At 35.8% G+C, this 24,684-nt stretch overlaps 2 protein-coding genes and 1 pseudogene across 5 annotated transcripts; 2 read left to right on the forward strand and 1 right to left on the reverse strand.

Moving 5' to 3' along the window:
- Positions 1-594: 594 nt before the first annotated feature.
- On the forward strand, positions 595-3,571 carry LOC137712658 (zinc-finger homeodomain protein 2-like). Of its 4 annotated transcripts, none has more exons than XM_088686994.1 (2): positions 595-1,647; positions 3,249-3,571. In XM_088686994.1, the coding sequence occupies exons 1-2, from the start codon at positions 825-827 to the stop codon at positions 3,260-3,262; spliced, it is 837 nt and encodes a 278-aa protein (XP_088543120.1). In that variant the 5' UTR covers positions 595-824; the 3' UTR covers positions 3,263-3,571. The 4 variants fall into 4 exon arrangements, with proteins under 4 accessions (XP_088543120.1, XP_068307882.2, XP_068307891.2 ...); XM_068451781.2 differs by lacking the exon at positions 3,249-3,571 and adding an exon at positions 2,309-2,708; XM_068451790.2 differs by lacking the exon at positions 3,249-3,571 and adding an exon at positions 1,823-2,162.
- A 2,160-nt stretch (positions 3,572-5,731) lies between these two features.
- On the forward strand, positions 5,732-8,414 carry LOC148690625 (uncharacterized; annotated as a pseudogene).
- A 4,708-nt stretch (positions 8,415-13,122) lies between these two features.
- On the reverse strand, positions 13,123-14,537 carry LOC148690626 (uncharacterized). Its single transcript, XM_088686727.1, has 3 exons — positions 14,430-14,537; positions 14,273-14,334; positions 13,123-14,009 (listed from the first exon to the last, which is right to left on the reverse strand). The coding sequence occupies exons 1-3, from the start codon at positions 14,470-14,472 to the stop codon at positions 13,506-13,508; spliced, it is 609 nt and encodes a 202-aa protein (XP_088542853.1). The 5' UTR covers positions 14,473-14,537; the 3' UTR covers positions 13,123-13,505.
- Positions 14,538-24,684: the final 10,147 nt, after the last annotated feature.

Here is a 24,684-nt window from a genome sequence, read left to right on the forward strand (position 1 = left end):
GAAATTGGTTGGTGACAGGTCTTGTGGAACCAAAAGGGTACAAGTTCAACACACCAAACCAAAGACGAAGAGTAGTATTCTAGTGTAGTGTTTTTTGTTACAAAAACACCCTCCCAATATTTTGCTCTCTTTTCTCAGACAGAAACACATGAAAAAAATCCAATATAAAATGCAAAATTTTGACGCCAATAAGCGCGTCACGCATGTCGGAAACGAGTGCACGTAGCCCAGCTGCCTTAAATGTCGACAATCCCCCACCCTCTCTCCCCCGTATGCGACACCCCACGCGCCTCCACCTCTCTTCCTGCGGGAATGAGCCCAGCACCACCATCCCGGCTTCAGCGCGTGGGACACTTTTGAACGAAGGAAATAAATATACAATTAAATAATTCTCTTGTTTTTATTTCCAGAGTATAAACAACGCGTACGGGCAGCGGTGGTCTGTCTGACACTCCCCCACAGCTCTCTGAAACTTACCGCGCGGTGTAAAAACGGAGGGTGAAAGGTGAGAGTGACCGGTTCAACCGGGAGTAGTCGGTTGGGAGTAGGAAATGGGAAAGTATATCTAGGGCTTTCAGGGAGACAAGCTATTTTGTTCGCAGGGAGAGGTAGTGAGGGACTGAGTTTATACAAAAATTTACACCTGACACACACACACTCTCACTCTCTCTCTCTCTCTCTCTCTCTCCCCCTCTCTACTTTCTCTCGCTAAACTCACTCAGCCCTCTCTTTATCTTCTTCTTTCTGGGTTGATTCTCTTTCATTAATTGGTGGGGTTTTTCCGTTTTTCTCTAATTTTAATCAATATATATTAATTAATTGAGATGGAGTTTGAGGATCAAGAGGAGCACGAGGAGGAGATGGAGATGGCGGCTAGTTACGACTCGCTCGGCAACTCAGCCGGAGGCCGAGTCAAAATGTCGAGTTCTGGACCAGATGGTTTGGCGCTAGCAGCGGCAGCTGCGGCGGCGGCGGCGTCTGAGCAGCAGCAGCAACCGAGGAAGGCTGTGAGGTACCGGGAGTGCTTGAAGAACCACGCGGTGGGGATTGGAGGCCACGCGCTGGACGGGTGCTGCGAGTTCCTGGCTGCCGGCCCGGACGGCACGCTCGACGCGCTCAAGTGCGCCGCCTGCAACTGCCATCGGAACTTCCACCGAAAGGAGGGCGACCCGGCCGGACACGGTCTCGGAGTCATAACCGACGCATACGGGCAGCTGGTGCCACACCACGGGCAGCAACACCACCCGCAGTTCTCACCGTACTACCGGACTCCAGCTGGTTACCTCCACATGGCGGCGCACCACAGGCCGTTGGCTTTGCCGTCTACTTCGGGAGGGGGAGGGACCTACAGCGGGGGGCAGGAGCAGGATGACGACGTGTCAAATCCCAGCGGGGGCGGTGGCGGTGGCGGAGGGAGTGGGGGTTTGGGAATGGGAATGGGTATGCTCGGAACGGCGTCATCTGGGAAGAAGAGGTTTCGGACAAAGTTTAGTCAGGAGCAGAAGGAGAGGATGTTGAGCTTGGCGGAGCGGCTCGGGTGGAGGATTCAGAAGCAGGACGAACCGGCGGTTCAGCAGTTCTGTAACGAGACCGGGGTGAAGCGCCACGTGCTCAAGGTTTGGATGCATAACAACAAACACACTCTGGGTAAGAAACCCTAGCTAAGCTCTTAAGCTTATGTGCTTATAACTTAAGCTCGAAACAAAACAAACCCCCAAAACCAAACAATGAACATGAACAACAACCCTCAACAAGTACATCGTCGTCATCATCGACGTCGTCGTTTGATCTCTTCTGATGTTTTGTATTTATCATAATTTAGGACAACATCGTGACTTGGTTGCTAGCAAGCTAGCTACCATGTGGTAGTAGGATTTTATCAGTTATGGGGCATTCTTCTTCTGGATCACTGTGCCTGCAGCTGACTTTGTTGAGTAAAATTCTACTACTTTCTCCGGATTTTAGTGTTTTAGCTTTTTAGCTAGGGTTTCGTTTAGTTTAATTGATCCAGTAGCTAGCCGGTGTTATTTGAACACTTGATTTAGATAAATGAGGCCCATTAATTTGAACATTTTATCAGTGCTGCATGTAAAATATTTATCTTAATTTGTTCATCTAGCCACCAAATGGGTTGACATTATCAATGTTTGTTGAGTTTGCAATCTTTAGCTGCGAATGCTGATCAAGATCATATCAATGTTTGTTGATTTTACAATTTAGAGAAGAACTTGCACCATGACGTCGTGTGGTCCAATATAATACAATTTCATTTGTAAGTTTATTTCTATATGACAATATTGCATTGCAGGATTGCAATGTCACGTGCTTGTAAACCTGTTCCATGCATATTGTTCTCCGCAATTTGTGTGTGATGACTTGCTGCTCTCTCCGCAATTAGTATGTGTGTGATGAGTTGGTGGAAGGGAGGATCAATCGAGCGTGTGATGGATTTTTGCATTTTCCTGTTTGATTTAATGACTATCGATCATGCCCATCTTTTCTCCACATGTTTGTACATTTCTGCAGTGTGTCTATGCTGCTGCTTTTTCTTCTCTTCTCATCAATTATTCAATCCCCCAAACCTTTCCGTTTTGGTCCACGAATCAGACTTTCTGTATTGGTATTAGTAAATGTTGATAAGCATTAATTGTATGATTGTATGGATGTTCCTCATTGACTGCAATGCAATGCAAACCTTTTTCTCTTTATTCATACCTACATATACCTATATATGATGAATGCTTTCTATTTCCTTCCTTTTCCCCTTCAATTCTCTCTCTCTCTACCAAGTAGTACTCTTTGCTGTTTCTTGCATACATTGCATTTACTTTTGCGGTCATCATCTGTACTGCTGCAGAATGAATAAGTAAATATATATATATATATATATATATATATTATATAATACTTACATGAACGATGAATTTCTTTTTTCTTTTAATTTCCAAGAAAATTTATTTTTAAATGAAAGAGTATTTTATACACATTGATCCATGTAATCATATGAGGGAACTTGTCTGCTGCAGTAGAAGGTAAAACCCAGATGATGATGATGATGGGGTCACCTTGGGAAGGAAACAAACTAAGACCTCAAAGTTATATTTAATTATTTGAATTTTTTTCTTTGGACAATTAATTATCATATATATGTATTATCATATATATATGTATATATATATATAGATACACACACACACACACAGAGCTATATGTTTCTTACTGTTTTTGTTTTCTCTTGGGAATTGTAGATATAATCAGATAGTGAAACACTAGTTTTTGTTTTCATGGAAACTAACTCAAAACCAAAATGTGGAGGGGTTCAGTCGAAGATCGATAGATCCAAAGCTTGGTCCCTCTGCGGCCGATATATTAGTTACTATTTTTTTCATTAATTTCTTCTGCTTCTCTCTTTGTTTCCAAGTTTCAATAATCTGCTTCGAAGGGAACATGTGGGCACTCTAGCAGCAAAATAAATGTAAAAAAGAGGGACACATCTTTTGTCTGCACCTACCACAACTTCTACCATGTACATTCATCCGGAAGGAGGATCTTTCCCCTCCTAATCTCTCTCTTTCTCTCATCTTCTATTTGAACGGTTACAGTTTAGTCACGTCAACATCTAATGTTGATTTTTTTATAAAGACAATAGACAAAAAACAATATGTGAAAGGAGGGAAGGGAAGGAAATGGGAATAGGAGGGGAGAAGATCTTACTCCATTCATCTGTTGGTTGATAAAATATTTAATTATATGATTCCTTCCAAGAATCTCTAGTAATTAACCCCATTAGTGTTTAAGTATATGTAACGATGGAAACTAACTCAGATAATTAACAAATAAAGGGGCCTGTTGTAAGGTATTTGTGGCTACGTACTGAGTACATGTAATGATGTATGATATCCATGGCTTCTGCGTAAGCAAAGCCACGGATTGAATCCCGTGACCGAACCCTTAAGTCACGGTTGAGCTTAATTTTCCAGTTGGACCAAATTCTGTTTTCAAAGCTTGGGTCCTTTTACTTGTTCGACTATTTTTAGGGTTTGATGTTTCAAGATTACCAGCAAAACCAATATATAAAAAGAAAAAGATGAAATTTAGTTGGAAGTTTTGTTTTAATTTGTTTGCGAAATAAGAGCCAAGCTTCCCTAGATGACGAGTTCGTTTGAAGATGCTTTGCTTGTTTTGGTGGAACCCTAACGTCAGATTAAAGCTGCACTGTGGTCCATATACGTATATTTGGAATCTGGTCAAACTTCAATTTAGTAGATTCATACAGTTGTAAATCATCATCTTATATATCCACTATTCCTATCAATTTATGCTCATTAATTTTATGGACCGTCTTTTGGAGCTTTGGACGTTCAAAGTTAGGCCAAGAAAACTTTCGGCCAAAAATAAAATCGCGTTTTTGTTACTTTTTATATGTACTATATTATGCGCTCCGAACGATTGAGAATAACAACTCTTTACATTTAAGGAGTCAATCAAGCAAATATTCAAGTTTTATGTTCATGCAACAATGAAAGAGGTTGAGGTTTGATCATAAATCAATTGGTAATACAAAAAGTAGTTTAACTTCTCAGATATAAAATTCATACTCACAAAGGTGGAGTCTTACGTGATCAATTCAAAGATGCAAGGGCTTTTAGAGAGAATTGAATTCCAGATTGGATAAGAATTTCTATGTATTTATTGTACTTTTGAGAATTTGAGAATCCTGCTTTCGGATTATGGATGTTGTCATTTCTGCTACTTCAAAAAAAGGCCAGAGTGCTGAGACACAAACACCGAAACACAAAGCAAAAACTAATATTTGATGTATGTATGTATATACGTATGTGTGTCTGTTAATTAACCAAAGCTTGTATGATTATGTCGATTGTTAACTTAACTAAAAAAAAAAAAATAGACGATTCGGATCGTTAAAATTCGATGTGGTATGAGCTCCATAACTAATTTTATTTTAAAAAAAAAAAAAAAAAAAAAAAAAAAAGGGAGTTTTAATAAAACACTCCCGGTATGGTTTACTTTTAACGAAAAATCACAGTTTTAACTTTCTTTGGTACTTACTATTCACTACACCTTTATTTGTCATTTTTCATTAAAACTAAATTATTTTTTTTTTACTTTTCGTTAGTTTTTCTATAAAAAAAAAAAATGAGAATCCCTTTCTTTCAAGGCTTTTTGTATGTATATTACTTAACCAAAGCTTGTATGATTACGTCTTTTGTTAACTTAGCTAAAAATCAATATAATACGAGGAAAGAGTGAATCAATAAAACAAACAAAAATAGCAAAGTAATAAATGAAACATGCCCCCAAACCCTAGCATTTGGTGTTCGTGGTGAGATCATAATAATTCTGGTTTGATGGTCAAAAAAAGAACGAAAATAAGGTATTAAAGCTGATAACTGACGTTGACTATAATGGTTGGGTGTAGGCCTTGTTAGAAATCAAAGTCAACATGAATCAAAGCTTGATTTGTGGATCAAATATTAGAGAACAAATCAAACTGTAGTAATTAGGTCTTAAAGTTTAGTTATTTGTCTACTAGTTTCCTTTTTTTTTTAAGCTAAATGTATTCCTATATAAGTATTGTAAACAAGTTGTATATATACATAGAAATATACAAGAAAGCCTTTTCTTCATTATCAATTTCTTTATGGTACAAGAGTGCCATCCTGGTGCCTAATATTGCCCACTTTTGCTTTCGCCAATATCATCGACCATCATGTCTGAAACTCCACCAAAGAAGTCAACCACCATCACCTTGCCTACAGAGGATATGGATTTCAATGATCCCTATTATATTTACCACTCAAACCACACTGGGCACTCTCTTGTCACTCAACTCTTGGATGGTGACAACTACGTGATGTGGAGTCATGCCATGATGATTTCTCTTGAGGCCAAGAACAAACTCAGCTTTGTCGATGACTCAATCAAAGCGCCGTCAGAGGATGATCCCAAATTTGGAGCTTGGAGAATATGCAATCAGATTGTGAAATCATGGATCCTCAACTCAGTTAGCCTAACCATGAACAATATTGTGATATTTTCCAATACAGCCTCTAAGGTCTGGTCAGACCTTAAAGATTGGTTCTCACAAGGTAATCTTTCCCGTATTTTCAAACTTAAACGAGGGATCGTTAAACATTGTCAACAACAACAGTCCATAACAGCCTACTACACAACACTTAAGTCCTTTTGGGATGAACTGGGATCGTAGAACCCTCTACCTTCATGTAATTATGAAGGGTTGAAGAAGATTTTTGAAAGGTCCAGTTCCTTATAGGATTGAATGACACATATTCTGCTGTTCATGGACAAATCCTTTGGATGCAGCCACTTCCAAATATCAGAAACATCTACTCCCTTCTACTCCAAGAAGAAAAATAGCAGCAACTTGATGATGCTTGTGACGCAACTATTCATGCTATGAACGTGACAAAACGCACAAAGAACACAGGAAATAAGCAGCTAGCAAAATCACAAGACAAAAAAGGAAATCTTTTCTTTGCACACACTGTGATGGTGATACACACACAGTTGATCGTTGTTTCTACATTATCGACTTTCCACCAGGGCACAAGTTCCATGGCAAGGCAATCAAGCCACCAAATGTTTCCTTTCATCCTAATAAGCATTGTGAAATTTGCCCGATGGCAAAACAAACTCATTTACCTTTCAATTTAAGTTCAATTTCAACACATGCGCCTTTTGATCTTATACATCGTGACATTTGGGGTCCCCATCGTACTCATTCACATTTCGGTGCCTGTTATTTTTTAACTATTGTGGATAATTTCTCCCGCTACACTTGGATGCATCTTATGGCTTTTAAATCTGAAACACAAAACTTACTAAAATCCTTTATAGCCTTTGTTAAAACACAATTCCAATGCAACATTAAACAAGTCAGGGCAGACAATGGAAATGAGTTTCCTTTGATGCATCCTTTTTTTAATGATTTGGGAATTCTTTTTCAACATTCTTGCCCAGCAACACCACAACAAAATGGAGTCGTTGAGCGCAAATATCGTCATCTCTTAAACGTTGCTCATGCTCTACGATTCCAAGTTCACTTACCACTTACCTTTTGGAGGGAAAGCATTCTTATTGTTGCTTATATAATAAATAGATTACCCTCACTTGTCATCTCCAAAAGCACACCATATGAAAAGCTCTATAACACCCACACCCTATTACAACCACATGAAAGTCTTTGGCTGCTTGTGTTATGCCACCAACACTAAACCTTCACACAAATTTGATCCAAGGGCACGCAAATGTATTTTTGTGGGCTACCCTTGGTCAAAAAGCATATCGCCTATATGACCTCTCTACCAAAACATTCTTTGCCAGTCGTGATGTCACATTACATGAAACAATATTTCCATTTTCTACCCAGCCACGAGACACACAAACAATATTTCCAAGATTACCAGTGCTCCAACGCTGTTTTGCTTCCCTCCGAGTCGTCAACTTCTCGTCGAGGTACGCATCATCCTTTATCTAATTTTATTTCCTATGATCATTTGTCTACTTCTTACCGTTGCTTTATCGCTAGTCTTTTTGCCCATAACAAACCAAAATCCTTTGCACAAGGTGATTCAAACCCAAAACAGAAATAGGCTATGCAACCAAAATTGACAGCTCTTGAACAAAACAAAACATGGGTTTTATGCCCCCTATCACTAGGAAAACGAGATACTGGGAGCAAATTGGTCACTCTCAAATGTTTACTTGATGTTGCTGTTGCCCGACATTGGTCCTTGCATTAACTCAACATCTAAAATGCCTTTTTCCACAGCAATTTGGATGAAGGGGTCTATATATTGCCTCCTTCTGGCCTTCGTCGAAAGGGGGCGAATATGGTTTGTTGACTTCAGAAGTCATTATACGGTTTAAAATAAGCATTGCGTAACTGGTTTTCCAAATTCTCCATAGCCATCAAGAGAGTCGGATTCCAACAGTCCAAGGCGGACTATTCCTTGTTTACCAAGATACGAGGTAATTCATTTACAGCAGTGTTGCTTTATGTTGACAGTATGATTATAAGAGGAAACGACAACATTGCCATTGATGAGTTTAAAAGCTTTTTACACAACAACTTTCGAATCAAAGACTTAGGGCATCACAAGTATTTTCTTGAGGTTGAGGTTGCCCATTCGAAACAAGGTATTGTTATTTCCCAACGTAAATACACTTTGGATATACTTGAGGATGAAGGTATGATTGGGGCCAAACCAACTAATTTCCAAATGGAACAACATTTGAGGCTTACACCTTTAGATGGTGAACTACTCAAAGACCCATCACAATACAGACTCCTTGTTGGTCACCTTATATACCTCACAATCACAAGGCCGAACATCACCTTCTCAGTTCATGTTCTAAGCCAATTTATGTAACAACCAAAGAAACCCCACCTTGAGGCAGCGTATCGTGTCTTACGTTATTTGAAGAAAGCACCAGGCCAAAGTGTTTTATTCCTAGCACATGGTAAGCTACAATTGAAAGGATACTGTGATGCAGATTGGGCAAGTTGCCCAACAACCAGGTGATCAGTTACCGACTTTTGCGTCTTTCTTGGAGGTGACACAATGGATTGTTTCTTGGTTTTCCACTAAGCCACTCAGCAGTCCATTATTTCATACTCTCATTCGCAAGTTAGGAACCTTGGACATCCACGTTCTAACTTGAGGAGGCGTGTTAGAAATCAAAGTCAACGTCAATCAAAGCTTGATTTGTGGATCAAATGTTAGAGAATAAATCAAACTGTAATCACTATAATTAGGTCTTAAAGTTTAGTTATTTGTCTGCTAGTTTACTTCTTTTAGACTAAATGTATTCCTATATAAGTATGGTAAACAAGTTGTACAGATACATAGAAATATACAAGAAAGCCTTTTCTTCATTATCAAATTCTTTAGGCCTGGCAATTTCTGATACAACTTGTTAACTCGATACGACACGACACAACATGAAATTACCAGGTTATCGGGTCGACACGATAACGAATCGGGTCGTTATCGGGTAACCTGATAAACACCTGTTAAGATAACGAGGTTGGTCTGGGTATACACGTGGGTAACCCAATACACGATAAGCAAAATATTAATTTTATAATTTTATACCTCTAAAATACTATAATAATTATATATATAAATATATATTATATATGAGATAGGATCAAGGGACAAAGATTTTGACAAATATTGTTACACTTCTTCCCAACCTTTAGATCTAGTTTAATCTAGCGGTCCCTAATTAAAACTTAAATTGTTCTCGTTGACATGGCAGTATCATGGAAATAGATAAATAAACTAATTTAAGTAATTTTATTCTTACCAAAAAAAAAAAAAAAAAAAAAGAATCATGTAAAGAGAAAGGGAAGTGTTATTAGCACTCCAAAAATCTCATTCTACACTCCTCACAAGTGTATTTTTCTTTCCTAATATAGAAAGTTTGGAGTGTAGAATGAGATTTTTGGAGTGCTAATAATAATTCCCAAGAGAAAAACCTCAACAATCCTTCTTCTTCCTCTTCTTCTTTCAATTTCCATATTTCTGAAACCCCATATGTCGTAGATTATAATTGATTAATATATATATATATATATGCACAATGAAACCAATAGATTTTTCTTAAGAAAAAAATAAGAGTAGAATTTAATTATAGAAGTGCTTATGGTTTTAACTCTTGAATTGCAAGAGCACCGTCCAAAAATTACTGAGGATATAACTTGTTCATCAAAACCTAATCCCAATGTCATGATAAACAAGTTTCCAATGCCTTTACTAAATGCTAGTTTAGTTCGATTCATACAATATTCTGAAGCACACAAAGCATATCAAGCTATCACTCGATCTCTTGAATCTTTTGTTAAATAAACAAAATTAAACCCTAAATTAAGTCATCATTCTTACTATCTTTGGGTGAGAATTGGGGTTATGGTAAAACTTTGATATTTTCAATTTTAGATAGTTCTTAAGTTGTAATTATCACCCTTTATTCCTTTTGGTCAAATTGTCATGAAGAAAGACCAAATTCGGTTGTTCTGGGCAATCACGAAATCAATGGAGGTCTTCATCCCTCCCTCCTACGTTTTGCAGATTTTATTTATTTATGATTATTTATATTCCATGTCATCATTCATGTCATTTATTGATTTAAATCCTCCACATCACTTTTAATTAGGACCTTTGGATGATATAAAATCTAAAGGTTAAAAAGAAGTGTAAAAAAATTTGTCCCTTGATCCTATCCCTATATGTAATATACATATATATATATATATGTGTGTGTGTGTGTGTGTGTATGTATGTATGTATAATATTATATATATATATATATATATTAAACTAAATTGAGAAAATTTGGAAAAAAATGAGGGAATATATTTTATATGGTATAGTACTATTGTTTTATTTCTTTTCATAATTATTTTGGTAAACTTCTCCTAATTTGAATGGTTCAAAATGTTTGGTATTTCTACACTTAGTTTATGCGAAAGAGAGTTCTAATGTGGAAAACCTTATTGAAAGCATCATCAACATAACTCTTGAAGGCAATAAATCAAGCGAAAGTTCCAATACAATTTCTCCATGATGATCGATGAAAATTGAATGATTTTGTAAAAGGAATGACATGCAAGCTTTGAGTTTCATTGGCAAGGTTTTAACTTCTAAGAAAGGCTTCACAACTTTGAAAAGAAAAACTCATTTATTTTTCATATCCTTGCACCTTTGATATTTTGTAGTAGACTAATAGTGTATTGATGCTTTCTTATTAAACTCTTATTTTAGAGAATAGGTGTAGTACTTAATGACAAATGTGTTTTTATGTTTTGAAGTAATATTTATGTGGCAATGTAGTATGTGGAAATTTAAGAAAAAAAAATTATTTTTCTTAATGGGTCATAACGAGTCGGGTCATTTTACATGTTGGGTAAAGTGACCCGACCTGTTAAAGACCTGTTAAGATAACATGTGTGATACGACACAACCCGTTAAGATAACAGGTGTTACACGAACATGACACGAAACATGACAAACACAACTTGTTGCCAAGCCTGACTTCGATCTTTGACTCTTTGACAACGGCCTGGCGAGTTTGAATTGTTAGAAATTCTATGACATATCAACTACTATTAATACAAGCAATTTATGAAGAGAGTGATTCAAATTTAAGATCTCGGGTATAAGGTTTTTGGTCCAAATTACAATAATTTTCGAATTTAATTTGTTTTTCAAGTGCTTTTCTATAAGTTTACGGTTGTCATGGTGTTTCTCCAACTTCTAGCTTATGTTTCTTGTATTAGGAACTTTTTTGAAATGTCATGAAGTTTCACACAATTTTTCAATTTGTCATATGAATTAATAATTTAGGCAAATTGTCATATCTATTTTCTTAAATATTTATTAAAATAAGTCATATGCATATGTCTTGTGTTCGGGGTTATTCCTGACATTTCAACATAATATGATGACACGGAAAAATCTTGAACAAATTTCTTACCAACTATAGTCCTCATATGTACACATGTTCTTGAAGTATAGCTGTCCTCTAAAACAATGATAAATATCAAACTTGACATTGCTTTTACTAAGTGATTACTCGTGGCAAAGCAATGAAATGAAAGAGATAGCCATTATTTACCACGTTAAATTCTCAAATATTGCAATAAGCCACAACTCCGTGTTTGTGAATGAGTCCTATGTACATTCGTAGTTGTTCACCAAAAGTTTTTTTTTAAACAAACACAAAATTAATATCTACACTAGTAAAAATTCATGGTTTCAAAAGTAAGGAACTTATGAAAAAAAAAAGTTGAAATGTCCAAAATAACTCTAAAAATAAGTCATGTGTTTACGCATGCCTTATTTTGGATGAAAAACTTAACATAGTAAAAGTCAAATGACGAATTAATAATTTCAAAAAGTTCATATGACAGTTCGCTTAAAATCTGTATTCATGTGACAAATTAAGTTTACAGGACATTCAAAAAATTTCCCAGTTTGTAAAGTTTGAAACTATTCAGAGTGGTTTCATCAAATCTCAAGGTCTCATTGCATTTTTTCGGTGGCTTGAAACCGAACGTATTGCTTTGCAACTTTATTTTAACACATGCAGCTATAACGTTTAAAGAGTACTGTAGCAAAATATAAAGTCGCAGAGGAGTGAAGCAGGTGCACACTTATAAGACATTGTAGGGCCTCCTGAGATTCTTTTGGATGATCCAACTTTTGGAAAGCAAAAACTTGATGAGGATTGGAACAGAAAAGCTTGAAAGAAGTTGGCTTTGGCACCTTATTTTAGAGACACCTTTTTGACAGTTCAACGATTAGGACTATTCAATGAAAAGTGAATACGGGTATACCATTACAGTGACATCTCTTGTAAAAAAAAAAAAAAGATACGTGTAAGTTTTGTCTACATATCTTTGTTCCATTGGCGTAGTACGCTCCGTGACAGTGCATTCGTGTCATGTAAGTTGTTCTCCATTAAACGATTCTTGAGGCCTGGAGGCTGACCAATTAATTCTTGTACCTCCTCAATCCAAGCTCGGAAGAGTATTCTCTGTCTGTTCAACTTTTGGAGGTGTTGATTCTAGTAGTAGTAGTTGCCTTAAGGAGGTGCCAGCCCCACACACTACAAGAAAATTAAGTGAACAGAAGTTACCATTTTATGAGACATTTAAGGCCTTGTTGCAATTGCTCATCTGATGGAGTGGCAGTACTAGTATGAGATAGGTGAATAGAATTTCCCTTTAAAAAAATTTTAATTGTTTTTTATTCTTAAATTTTTTTAATTGTTTTTAAGGAATTATTATTAGCACTCCAAAAATCTCATTCTACACTCTTCACAAGTGTATTTTTCTTTTTAATTATAGAAAATTTGGAGTGTCAAATGAGATTTTTGAAGTGCTAATAACAATTCCCTTGTTTTTATTATTTTCATATCATATGATTAATTAATAGTTTTCTATTTCAAAGTTTTAATTAATCAATAACTGTCAATTTGTTCAATACCTTTGGATCAGTAAACAATTTTCAAATTAAATAAATAATTCTCAAATGATGATAAAAAAAATAAAATAAAAAAAAACTAATAATGTAGATGGTGAAATAATGTCACGTCATAGTGACTCCTTACATATTAGGAGCATAGTATCCATGAGACAACCCACTAGTGTTCCTTTTCCTTGCAAAACAACTTCATTATTTATTTTTGGGGTTCGGCAAAACATATAAAAAATCACAATTACAGTCACTTACAACAATTGATGTTTTCATATCTCCCAAAACATTCGCAACTTACTCATGTCTCGTATAAAATCACACTGGTGAAGCTACCTGTGAGTAACAACACTAGCAGTGGTATTATTGTCATTCCCACTACGTCCAGGGTTTGAACGCTCTTCCTCCCGTTGGTGTAGCTTAAGCCTTAAAGATGTAATATCAGTCATAATTTAAATATATAAACAAACCAAGGAAATCTCAAACTTTCCAACCCAGTTCACGTGGGCCGCTATTTTTGTTAGTGACGAGTGCAGGCCCAGCACTCGAACGCAGCGACTTGGCCCAATCAAACTTCTTGGTATTTCTAGCCATCTTTGTAACTGGTTGATAACATTTCTCTGATATTCCTGAACTAGTCCAATTAGGGCAAACCTTTTCAGGCGCTGGTTTTTTGGTCTCTTTAATTTCAATCTTGGTTCCTCCTTCCATTTTGATGTTAATATTAACCTCACAAAATGCTTTGTTATTATTACTCTTCCTTCCATTCGTAGCAGCACTTCGTCTTTCCTTTTGGTGTTGATAGAGCCTCTGCAATCTCAGAGCAAGATGGCAAATCCCATCTTTGATTTCTTCCTCCATGTTTTTTTCGATCTCCATTTCAACCTCACTTCGAATCTTCAGCTCTTCTTCTGATATAGCCCCGGCGAATCCCTTCTTTTTGCTCGGTAATTCCTCCCATCGATCATCATCGTTCATATTTAACTACACCATAATACAACGATAGGTTAACACACAAAACAAAGACTACTACTATTCTCTTGTTCAGACTTGCCAGACTAAAATGAACGGTGTTTTTCTGGCAAGAATCAAAATGACTCTTAATGATATCCATATATGTGATACTGTAACATAAGCAGCTTATATTGCTAGACAATTTGATAAGATAATATTTCCTATAAAATTAATTTACTAAAAATTAACCAAACAATAACAAACAAAGGAAAAATTAGTTGTTTATGTGTCACCAGCCAGTTATTGGTGTCGTTGATTAAATTTGTAGCCTCGCCGGAATCCAAAACTGAAAAATCTGCAAAATCCCACATAACAATAACATATGAAGCTGAAAAACGACGACTTTGAATGCCAACTTATTACTATAATCTGGGAACTGATCAAAAGTACCTAGTATATCTTGTGCTTTGTTGCATTTTCCTTGCTGATCCATCACTTGTACTTTATGCTATTTCCTTCACATGTCTTGTTGTGCTTCAAAACCGACCCATTTTTAAACCCTAGGAGAGAGATTAAGACTGCTAGGAATGGGACCTCTGCTATGGACGTTTATAGTTGGAACGAAGACGACATGACTGGGTGGTCTAGTTCCAAATGACCGTTAGAGACGTTATTTCGGTTAATATATTCGTATTTAGGCGCCAAATATCTCAGCCCAAATTAAAAGTTATTGGGAATTATTTGGTTATGTTTGGACTAAGAAAAGAAAGATTGTTTCCCGAGAATTCAATAGTACTTTACTTGGAAGGAAACAAAAGTTTAGGTTGGCCTTGAAGCATAATTAATCCAGTCACACATGACGGGACTATATATGGATAGTTACCCTTCCCGTGGGCAAATATATAGGCTTCTTATACTCTTAGTTTTGAATTCGACCCGTAGTGCCTAAATGTTGCAAACAACTAATCCATTTTTTATTTTTTATTTTTTATTTTTTATTAAGGACAAGTAATAAATGGCAGCAAACCTAAATCAACAATTAAATGTACGTAGATCAAACCTAATTAGCAAGAGGCTTGTAGCTCATCTTATCTACATGGATGGTGTATGAGGTGTGGAGTTCGTGGAGCTTGCATAAATTGAGCAATTGTATTGACGACAATATCAGGGCATGTAAGAGTGAGTTACTGCAAGTTACCAACTATTGATTTCCTTTGATTGATTTGAGTGTGAAGAATACATTATAAAGACGTACAATGACTCTTCATATTCGAAGATACAAAGAATACTTCCAATTGCTAAATACAAAGAACAAAAATAAATAAAGAACTATACAATTAACTACATTCATTGTTGGGTTGTATGTTCCTCGCATAATTCATAGTTTCCCAACCCTAACACTTCCCTTTCTTGTCATCTCCTCGCAGGTCTGCTCCCTCATCATTTCTCTTCCTTCTTCATCTCCTCATCCGTTCACATCTCTATGGCCCTTGCCACTCTTTTCTCCATCTCCTCATCTTCCATGCTTCCGCCCTTGGATGCTGCTCCACCTGCCTAACAGGCTCATATCAGATAAAATTGAAAGCAAATTTAACCTGCTAGCTAGCTAGTTTCGACGTAGTTTGGTTTTCTAACAATCATGATTTTGTCAGAGAACCAATTTAATTTGACCATTTTAGGGCTACAATTCAAGTACTGATAATGTTGTTGAAAAGGACTAAATGGATCTCTGCCAACCCTTAGTTGTATACTTGTAAAAAGTTTTAAATTCAAATATCATGTACGACAATTGTTGAATATATATATATATATATATATATATATATATATATATAGATGTATATGTTGTTGAAGAGTATCACATCGGCTCTATGAGAAAATAATATACAAAATATATGGGAGTTTCCACCTTTAATATCACTGAGGCCTTTTATAATAAAACTCAACACCTAGTAATAGGTGGCTAAATTTGAACAATACCTGCAATATTTGTGGTAGACTATACTTGGGCCTACAACATTCATCATATATACACAGATTACAAATATGATAATAGGGCCTACATCTAGACCTGGCAATTTATTACACGACCCGTTAACACGACACGAAAATAACGGGTTTCGGGTCAACACGATAACTAATCGGGTCACACGATAATAACCCGTTAATAACGGGTCCTTAACAGGTTTACACGAGAATAACACGCGGGTAACCTGTTTCGACACAATAAGAAAAATGCTATTTTGATGATTTTAATTTTTTAAACTACTAAAAAAAACTTACTATAAAATGCAATAGATATAATGAATATGTATATATTGTTTATTAATTATTATTCTATATAAATTTTAAAATTTAAGTTTTATTTATTTATTTTTATAGTATATTATAGGCAAAGATTGAGATTAAAAATCATAAAACACATTAAAAATAAAAATATCAAGTAATTTAAAAATACCAAAAACATAAAAAAATTATAATAATTAATTTCCCGCCTAATGTTTGGGAAATTTTGTAGCCTATACCCATCCATTTCCCGCCTAATATAAATAAATAAACTCTTAAGTGTTAGTTAATGTATCGTTTTAATGGGATACGCATCCTATGAAACTAATTTAATGATCCAACCGTCAAACTTGTTTATATATGCTTCGAGATCGCATACACCAAAAATTGCAAAAAACAAACATTCAGAAATCAAGTAACGGGAAAAAACTTTTCGACGGTTATAAACAAAAAATCACGATTTAACGGTTATTTTAACTTTGATTTTGATGATTTTTTACCGCTACACTCCTTGACCTTATATGAATACAATGAATGAATTCGATCTTCAATTTAAAATATTACACTAGTGGATACCACAAAATCTTATGTTATACTTGATGAAAGTATAAATAAACTCTTAATTGTTAGTGAATCTATCGTTTTGATGGGATACGCATCCTATGAAACTAATTTCAACGATCCAACCGTCAAACTGGTTTATATATGCTTCGAGATCACATACACCAAAAATTGCAAAAAACAAACATTCAGAGATCAAGCAATGAGACAAAACTTTTCGACGGTTATAAACAAAAAATCACGATTTAACGGTTATTTTAACTCTGATTTTGATGATTTTTTACAGTTACACTCCTTGACCCTATATGAATACAATGAATGAATTCGATCTTCAATTTAAAATATTTACACTAGTGGATACCACAAAATCTTATGTTATACTTGATGAAAGTATAAATAAACTCTTAAGTGTTAGTGAATCTATCGTTTTGATGGGATACGCATCCTACGAAACTAATTTCAACGATCTAACCGTCAAATTTGTTTATATACGCTTTAAGATCGCATACGCCAAAAATTGCAAAAAACAAACATTCAGAGATCAAGTAATGAGACAAAACTTTTCGACAGTTATAAACGAAAAATCACAATTTAACGGTTATTTTAACTCCGATTTTGATGATTTTTTACAACTACACTCCTTGACCCTATATGAATACAATGAATGAATTTGATCTTCAATTTAAAATATTTACACTAGTGGATACCATAAAATCTTATTTTATACTTGATGAAAGTATAAATAAACTCTTAAGTGTTAGTGAATCTATCGTTTTGATGGGATATGCATCATATGAAACTAATTTCAACGATCCAACCGTCAAACAGGTTTATATATGCTTCGAGATCGCATACGCCAAAAATTGCAAAAAACAAACATTCAGAGATCAAGTAACGAGACAAAACTTTTTGACGGTTATAAACGAAAAATCATGATTTAACGTTTATTTTAACTCTGATTTTGATGATTTTTTTATAGCTACACTCCTTGATCCTATATGAATACAAAGAACTAATTTGATCGTCAATTTAAAATATTTACAGAAGTGGATACCACAAAATCTTATGTCATGATGATCTATGAAAATTGAGGATTTTGTAAAAGGAATAACATGTAAGTTTTGAGTTCCATTGGCAAGGTTACATGGTCGTTTAGATTTTTAAAACCCTCCAAATCTCATGAACAATGTTATTTATTTGAGTGAAAAATTAATAATAATTATTGTAGAAGTGTGAAAAATGTAATCACTCGTAATGAAAAACTTTAAAACTTTCATTAAGGGGTCAACTCCGAAATTTAGTATGTATATACTAATTTAGTATTATATTTTACATTTTTTTGGTTTTTCATTTTCATTTTTATTGATTTAAAATATAATTTTCTTAACGGGTAGCGGGTCGGGTCATATTACCTGATAATATTAACGGGTTGATTTCCGGTCGGGTCATATTACCCGTTTACTTTAACGGGTATTACACGACACGACCTGTTAAGCCACGGGTATGACACGAAAATGACACGAACACGAAAAATACGACATGAATGCCAGATCTACCTACATCGTTCATCATATATACACAAATTACAAATATGATAATAGGAAACATTTTATCATCAAACACTTTAACGATACAAATATTTATGTTGGCAAACTGTTATTACAGAGACGTATGATTATAATCTTAGCGACTTTACATTTCTGCTTTTGGATGTGGGAATAATTCCATTTCAAAAAGTATATTTGTAGAGGTTGATTCAACAACCCTATCCTCCATTCAGTGCACTCCTCTTGTTAGGCTTACGATTACAAGCACGCGAACTCATCAACTACGCAACTATTTGTATGGTTGTTGTCAACTCTTATTGATCTTATAATTTTATCCTTTTTTAAGCATCAATCAAAAGAATCTTATACTATAAACTATATATACACACACACACACACACACGCATGCCACAATGTGTAACAAATTAACTAGGCACGTCAACGTCAAATACTGCACATGATTGAGTCATCCATTTCACTTTTCTTGGACATGTAAAAAATTCGAACACCATTTTCTTAAGATTTTCTTACCAACCGAAGATTGTGGCTATTTTAGTAACAAGGAACTACCCGCTAGAAGTAAACTAAAACCAAGTACGTTTAAAGATAGCTGCGAGCTGGTGCTTGAAGTAGGCAGCTTTGACAGTTTGATCGAAAGACAAGAGATCGAGTCATGAGTTTGGTACGTGTTCACGTGTCTCTGGATTGCTAACCAACCCATGTGTTTGTGTCATTGGAATATATACAATTAGCTTAGCCGTTAAACTTGGGCAGTCGTAGTTACAATAACATATTAAACATTGTTGTAAAATCGATGGTGTGTGCAGTGGAATAAAATAAACAAGACACAAAATTTACGAGGTTCCTCTACAGTCAATGTGACTGGAGTACGTCATCGGAGCAATAGTGGTGCTTCCATTATAATTTAGAATAATAAGATTACAAAATAACTCTCTCTCTATTATCCCCTCTCCTCTTCCTCTCTTTTCTCTCTTCCTCTTCCATGAACTTCTTACTTTCATCCTTAGGTGTGTTGGTTCCATAAGACTTGCTTTTATAGAAGCAACGAGCAACATAGTGATTAGTGGCCAGCTATCCAGTCACCTTTACAACACTCCCCCTTGGATGGCCACAAGTCTTCGATTGACTCGTTAAAATCTTGATCTGTTTTTGGATGCTCCCCCTGATTTCAAATCATTTAGGCTGATAGTTGATCATTCTGCTTCAGTCTCTTAGCGAGAAGAGTTGCCAAAAGAGGTGCTTTACTTGTTGTTAACTTTCCACAGGCTTGTTTTTGAACTGGGCTGGAAAGTCTTATGATTCCCTCCAAAAGTCTGAATTTACTTCATTTATCTGGAGCTAAATTTGATTCAAGGGTGGTGGACACTTGATCTTGAATCGGACTTGTGATTTCTTCAAGGGTTGTCTAGGGTTGATCTTGAATGAAATTAGACCATGAGGAGCTTCATGTGACAAGTGATCTTAGGCTTTGTTGGGGATGAACTGGCACGTGTTTTGTTGTGCTTGTCTCCACATGTTTCAATGTATCATTTTCACTTGCCTTATCTGTTCCCCTTGCAGAAGTGGTATTTTCCCTATGCAGGTTGGCATATTCTCTTGTAGTATTTGTCCTTTGATGCAGGAGTGGAATGCAAACCTTGCATTTGAATAGTCCTTCATTTCTTGGTGACTCATCCATGCATGGCAGCTTTAGTGTAAAAAGCCAACAACGAACCAATTATTCTGTGGTGTTGATGACTTGAGGCCCAACTTCATCAACAGTTGAAGATGAGTACTCGAGAGCAATTCTAGGTAAGCAATCAGGAAAGGTTCCAAGCAGTCAGTTCTTACCGAAAGTTTGAGTGGAAGTTCCGACATATTGCTTTCCTTTGTCCTTGTTCTTATAAGGAAATGACAGGGAGATTGCATGATATGAAATACTCTTGCTCTCATCCCTGATGATATGAGGTAATCTTACTCTAGTGTGACTGGTTTGAAGAGGTATTCTCGGAGGAAGAAAACTGAGTATTTCTAGATGCTTTGTTGAAGATGCATTCTCGAAGATGAGGAAGAGTTAGGTATTCTTGCAAGTCTACCTTGTTATGGAGAACGAAGGTCGACATATATAGAGATTTTTCAATAGCAAGTAGTGGTGTTGTGCTTTTACTCTTGTCAGCAACTGTGGTGTAATTAGAACAGTAAGATTTACGCTTTTTCAACTTTGTCAAAGATCTTTGACAAAGTTGTACGCGATATCCGAAAAAGCTGAGATTGCGTCTGAAAAATGCCAATAAACTTTATTCAGGAAAATCTGGGCGGTGCCTCTTCGATCTCTGAACAAGTGGCTCTGTTGCCTCTTCTTTTATAGAGACATCAATTGTGTTCAAGGGTATGCTCAGAAAGTTGATGCCTGTAGAAATTTTCCCTTTCTTGCACTTCTGAGATTTTATTTGACCTCATTTTTCCTTCATCATTTCTGAAAATGGCTTGCCCATCTAACATTTACTTAGATTTGAGTCCTAGGAGTGATATAGACGAGCAACATCAGGATCATATACGGCGCCCGTCCTTCTTATCTTCTAATGGTCCTCTTACGATTGGGGACTCTGTGATGAAGAATAACATAACCACTACTGTGGTGGCTAGGAATCTTCTCACTCCAAAGGATAACAGAATCCTTTCAAAACGGTATGATGAGTCGGCCGTTCAAGACTCATTGGCTCTGAGTGTTCAATGTGCGGGCTCTGTATCCAATATGGGCCAAAACCTACTTGCTCGAACTCGCGAAGTTGAATCATTGATGGCTGAGGTGGCAAGTCTTAAACAAGAGATCAGAGGGCTCAAGCAAGAGAATAGAGTGTTACACATGCTTGCAAATAATTACTCGACGAGCATGAAAACAAAGCTCGACCAACTACAGGAATCTGAAAGTCGGATTCAAAGTGATCACCAAAGGTTCGTTGCTAGATTTCGAAGGCAACTGATGTCTTCCCCTTGTGGTCTTTTGCCAAGTACTGGGGCGTCACATGATCAATCTCTAGTGTCTCCCCCTTCTGAGGTATTGCCGAGTAATGAGGCTTCACATGAGCAACCTTTGTGAAGGCTTCATCCTATTTATTTTTAACTCATGTGTATGTACATGTCTGTAATTTCTCGGAGATATTAATGGATAAGCTTTATTTCATTCAATGTATTGTGTCAAATACAATAAAGCATATACTTCACTAAGATGTGGTACTTCTGGAACAAATATCAATTTATCATTACCCTCTCGAAGATAAATGATTGTTCTTAGTGTCTACATCATTTGAGTATTCATCTCATAATCTTAATATCATAAACATCATGGATAAGATTCGTGTTGGCATATTGTACGATCTGCAGTTCGAGACAATATTTCTCTCAACAATTTATACTCTTTCTAAACTCGTCAGGAGTTTCAATTTAATATCATCAACTATTGCAAGAGATTTTAGTATGTTGCAACAATATCATAATGAAAGTACTCACTAAGACAATTTATACCATCCATTGGTATTGAATACATATTTTATCCTTTACGCTTCCGGGGCTTACTTCAAGCAATTTGAATCCTTCAGGGATTTTCTACACTTCATGACATATTTTTCTTTGGAATTTGTACAGAGCAAATTGCTTCCATGTATACTTGAGGGATTTACTTATGGAGATATGATGTGGGCGACTCATAGCCCTTCATATATAATTCTCCATTCATATAAACTTGTTTATAACCTTGTGTCATATCATGTGAGTGTATTTCACGGTATTACAAATGCCCATATGTAACCTTCTAGGTTCAACATCCTTTGGCTATTTGTATTGTATTCAAGTATATAGGTCTATTTTTCCACATTCTTACAAAATTGTAATGGAATTGCCTTTCTCCATTTTGGTCAATAATTTTGTTGATGGAAAAAGAAAAGGACTCAATATCAACACAGCTTATTGATGAATTTAGTAGCTACTTGTAAAAACCAAAATTACCATTGGTTGTCATCAATCATTGATCCCATATTCTTATGTGCATGCACATGCACATGCATAAAAGTTTTTCATTTCTTTGGATATCCATTGCCTCTTCAAGGGCATTACACTCTTTTCCAGGATAGTCATAATTTAGAGAATGCAGATCATAACCTCGGCTTGAGCATTATAGAGCTTGGATAGTAATCTCCACTTTCGGGAGTTGAGTCATTGGAGCCTATACGTCTATCATGCTTCTTGCATAAGACATCAACATTCCTATGTCCGCGGATTGTCCTTTCTGGGACGTATATCCATGCGACGACTGTCATGCTTCTGGCATGCAACAGTTATGCTTCGGGAATGCAATAGTTCAGTAGTGCCATATTCTTCTTCTTTCAAATAACTAAACCTTTTGAGTCTGAAGGTTTGCCACGCTTCAGGCGCGCAATAGATAAATCATTTATTGCCTCATTATATTGTCCAATAGGGACATTAATTCTTATAGGCACATTTGTAGCAAGTATATGTGATTTCATCACTTTCGTTGCATCATTAAATGCATCTGGCATTTGATTTACATATCGTTGCATCATTCAATTATTCTCACTTCGTTTTTATATTGATTGCTTTATGAATCAAAATAAGACAAATTCTCTTCGTTCTTCTGGAATAGTTTTTTCTCATCATTCCTCTGGAATGATATTTTCTCATCGTTCTTCTAGAACGAAGTTATTTTCTCCCCTTAACGGCGGAAAAATTGTCTTATCAAAATGATAGTCCCCAAACCACGCGGTAAACATATCCCTAATCAAGATTCCAAATGTTGAATGATAGATGGTGAATCAAATTCAACATAAATTCCCAGTTTGTGTTGATGCCTCATTTTAATATATTGTGGCAGTGCAATAGGCGCATAGATAACACAACCAAAAACTCATAAATGTATAATATTTGGCTGGTTCCCAAACACGAGTTGTATTGAGAAGTATTGATGGTTGGCAACAAATCTCAACCGAATTAATATTGCATCATGTAAAATGACATGTCCCCATGCAGAAGCTTGGCAATTTCATTTTCATGAGCAGAGCGTGGGTAATCAATTTCATTCGCTTAATAAATGCTTCTGCTAAACCATTTTTGGGTATGGACATAAGGAACATGGCGTTTAACATCAATGCCCAGTGATATGCAATAATCATCAAGACTTTGAGATGTAAACTCTCCAGCAAATATGCATTATATCATCATATACATACATCAAGGAACTTCTGGTCCTTATTTAATAGCCTATGGATTGAGACTCTTATGTCCTTTATTACAATTAAGTTGTGGTACTTCGACTCTTCAAACTTAAGGCACTCATCAAGGAACTTCATGTTCGATCTTGAGGATCTAGGAACTTTCATGTATGATCTTTTTGCATGATGGAACTTCGGGTCCAATCATTTTATGTGATGAGGATCAAGAAACTTTAGGTTCTGATTTGATCAAGAAACTTCGGGTCCAGTACGTACTCATCATAACAAAAAGAAGTACAATAAATAAATTAAAGCAATAGGCGGTAATTCCAACCATGGTAAATAAATTGCTTTTAAGTAAATAGAGCTTATGACAAAGGCTTTGATTCAGCACCATTCACATAAATATCAAAGCTTTAAAGCAAAGGGTAATAATTCCACCCATTGTAAATAAATTGCTTTAAATAGATAGAACTTGTGATATGGATTTTAATCCAACACCATTCACATAAACATCAAAGCTTTAAAGCAAAGGGTAATAATTCTACCCACTGTAAATAAATTGCTTTAAATAAATAGAACTTGTGACATGGGCTTTAATCCAACACCATTCACATAAATATGTCAAAACAGAAAATGCAATGATTAAGTCCTCATCTTTTGCTTTTTCATTTTCTTGGTATGCCACTTCTTTTGTTTCATTCTTTTTATTTTTGTTTTTATTTCACAACTCTAAGTCCTTTTAGTTACTCAGGAAGTAGTAGTAACAATAAGTTCCAATTGGTGTTCCTCCTCGATGAGTTTCGAAAAAATCGAAATGGTTCCCATAAGTTTAGGAGACAAGAGTGTCAACAACTTATAAGAAGATCAAACCGTTAGATTTAACTCAAATTTTAGTATGATATGGATAAGAGGATACCGAACAACTTTCATGAAGAAATAGTTTCGATCTGAGCTACTGAAATAGAGTTTTGGTACTCATAATGTGCCTGTCTAATTTTCTGCGGAAATTAGAAACTGGTTTGGTATTTCAGGCATCTGCGATGATCGCACCGTTGGAATTTTCTGAAAATTTGATATGTTGTA

Source organism: Pyrus communis, chromosome 15 (genome assembly GCF_041283825.1).
Source record: "Pyrus communis isolate YQ-2024b chromosome 15, ASM4128382v1, whole genome shotgun sequence".
Classification (NCBI taxonomy): domain Eukaryota; kingdom Viridiplantae; phylum Streptophyta; class Magnoliopsida; order Rosales; family Rosaceae; genus Pyrus; species Pyrus communis.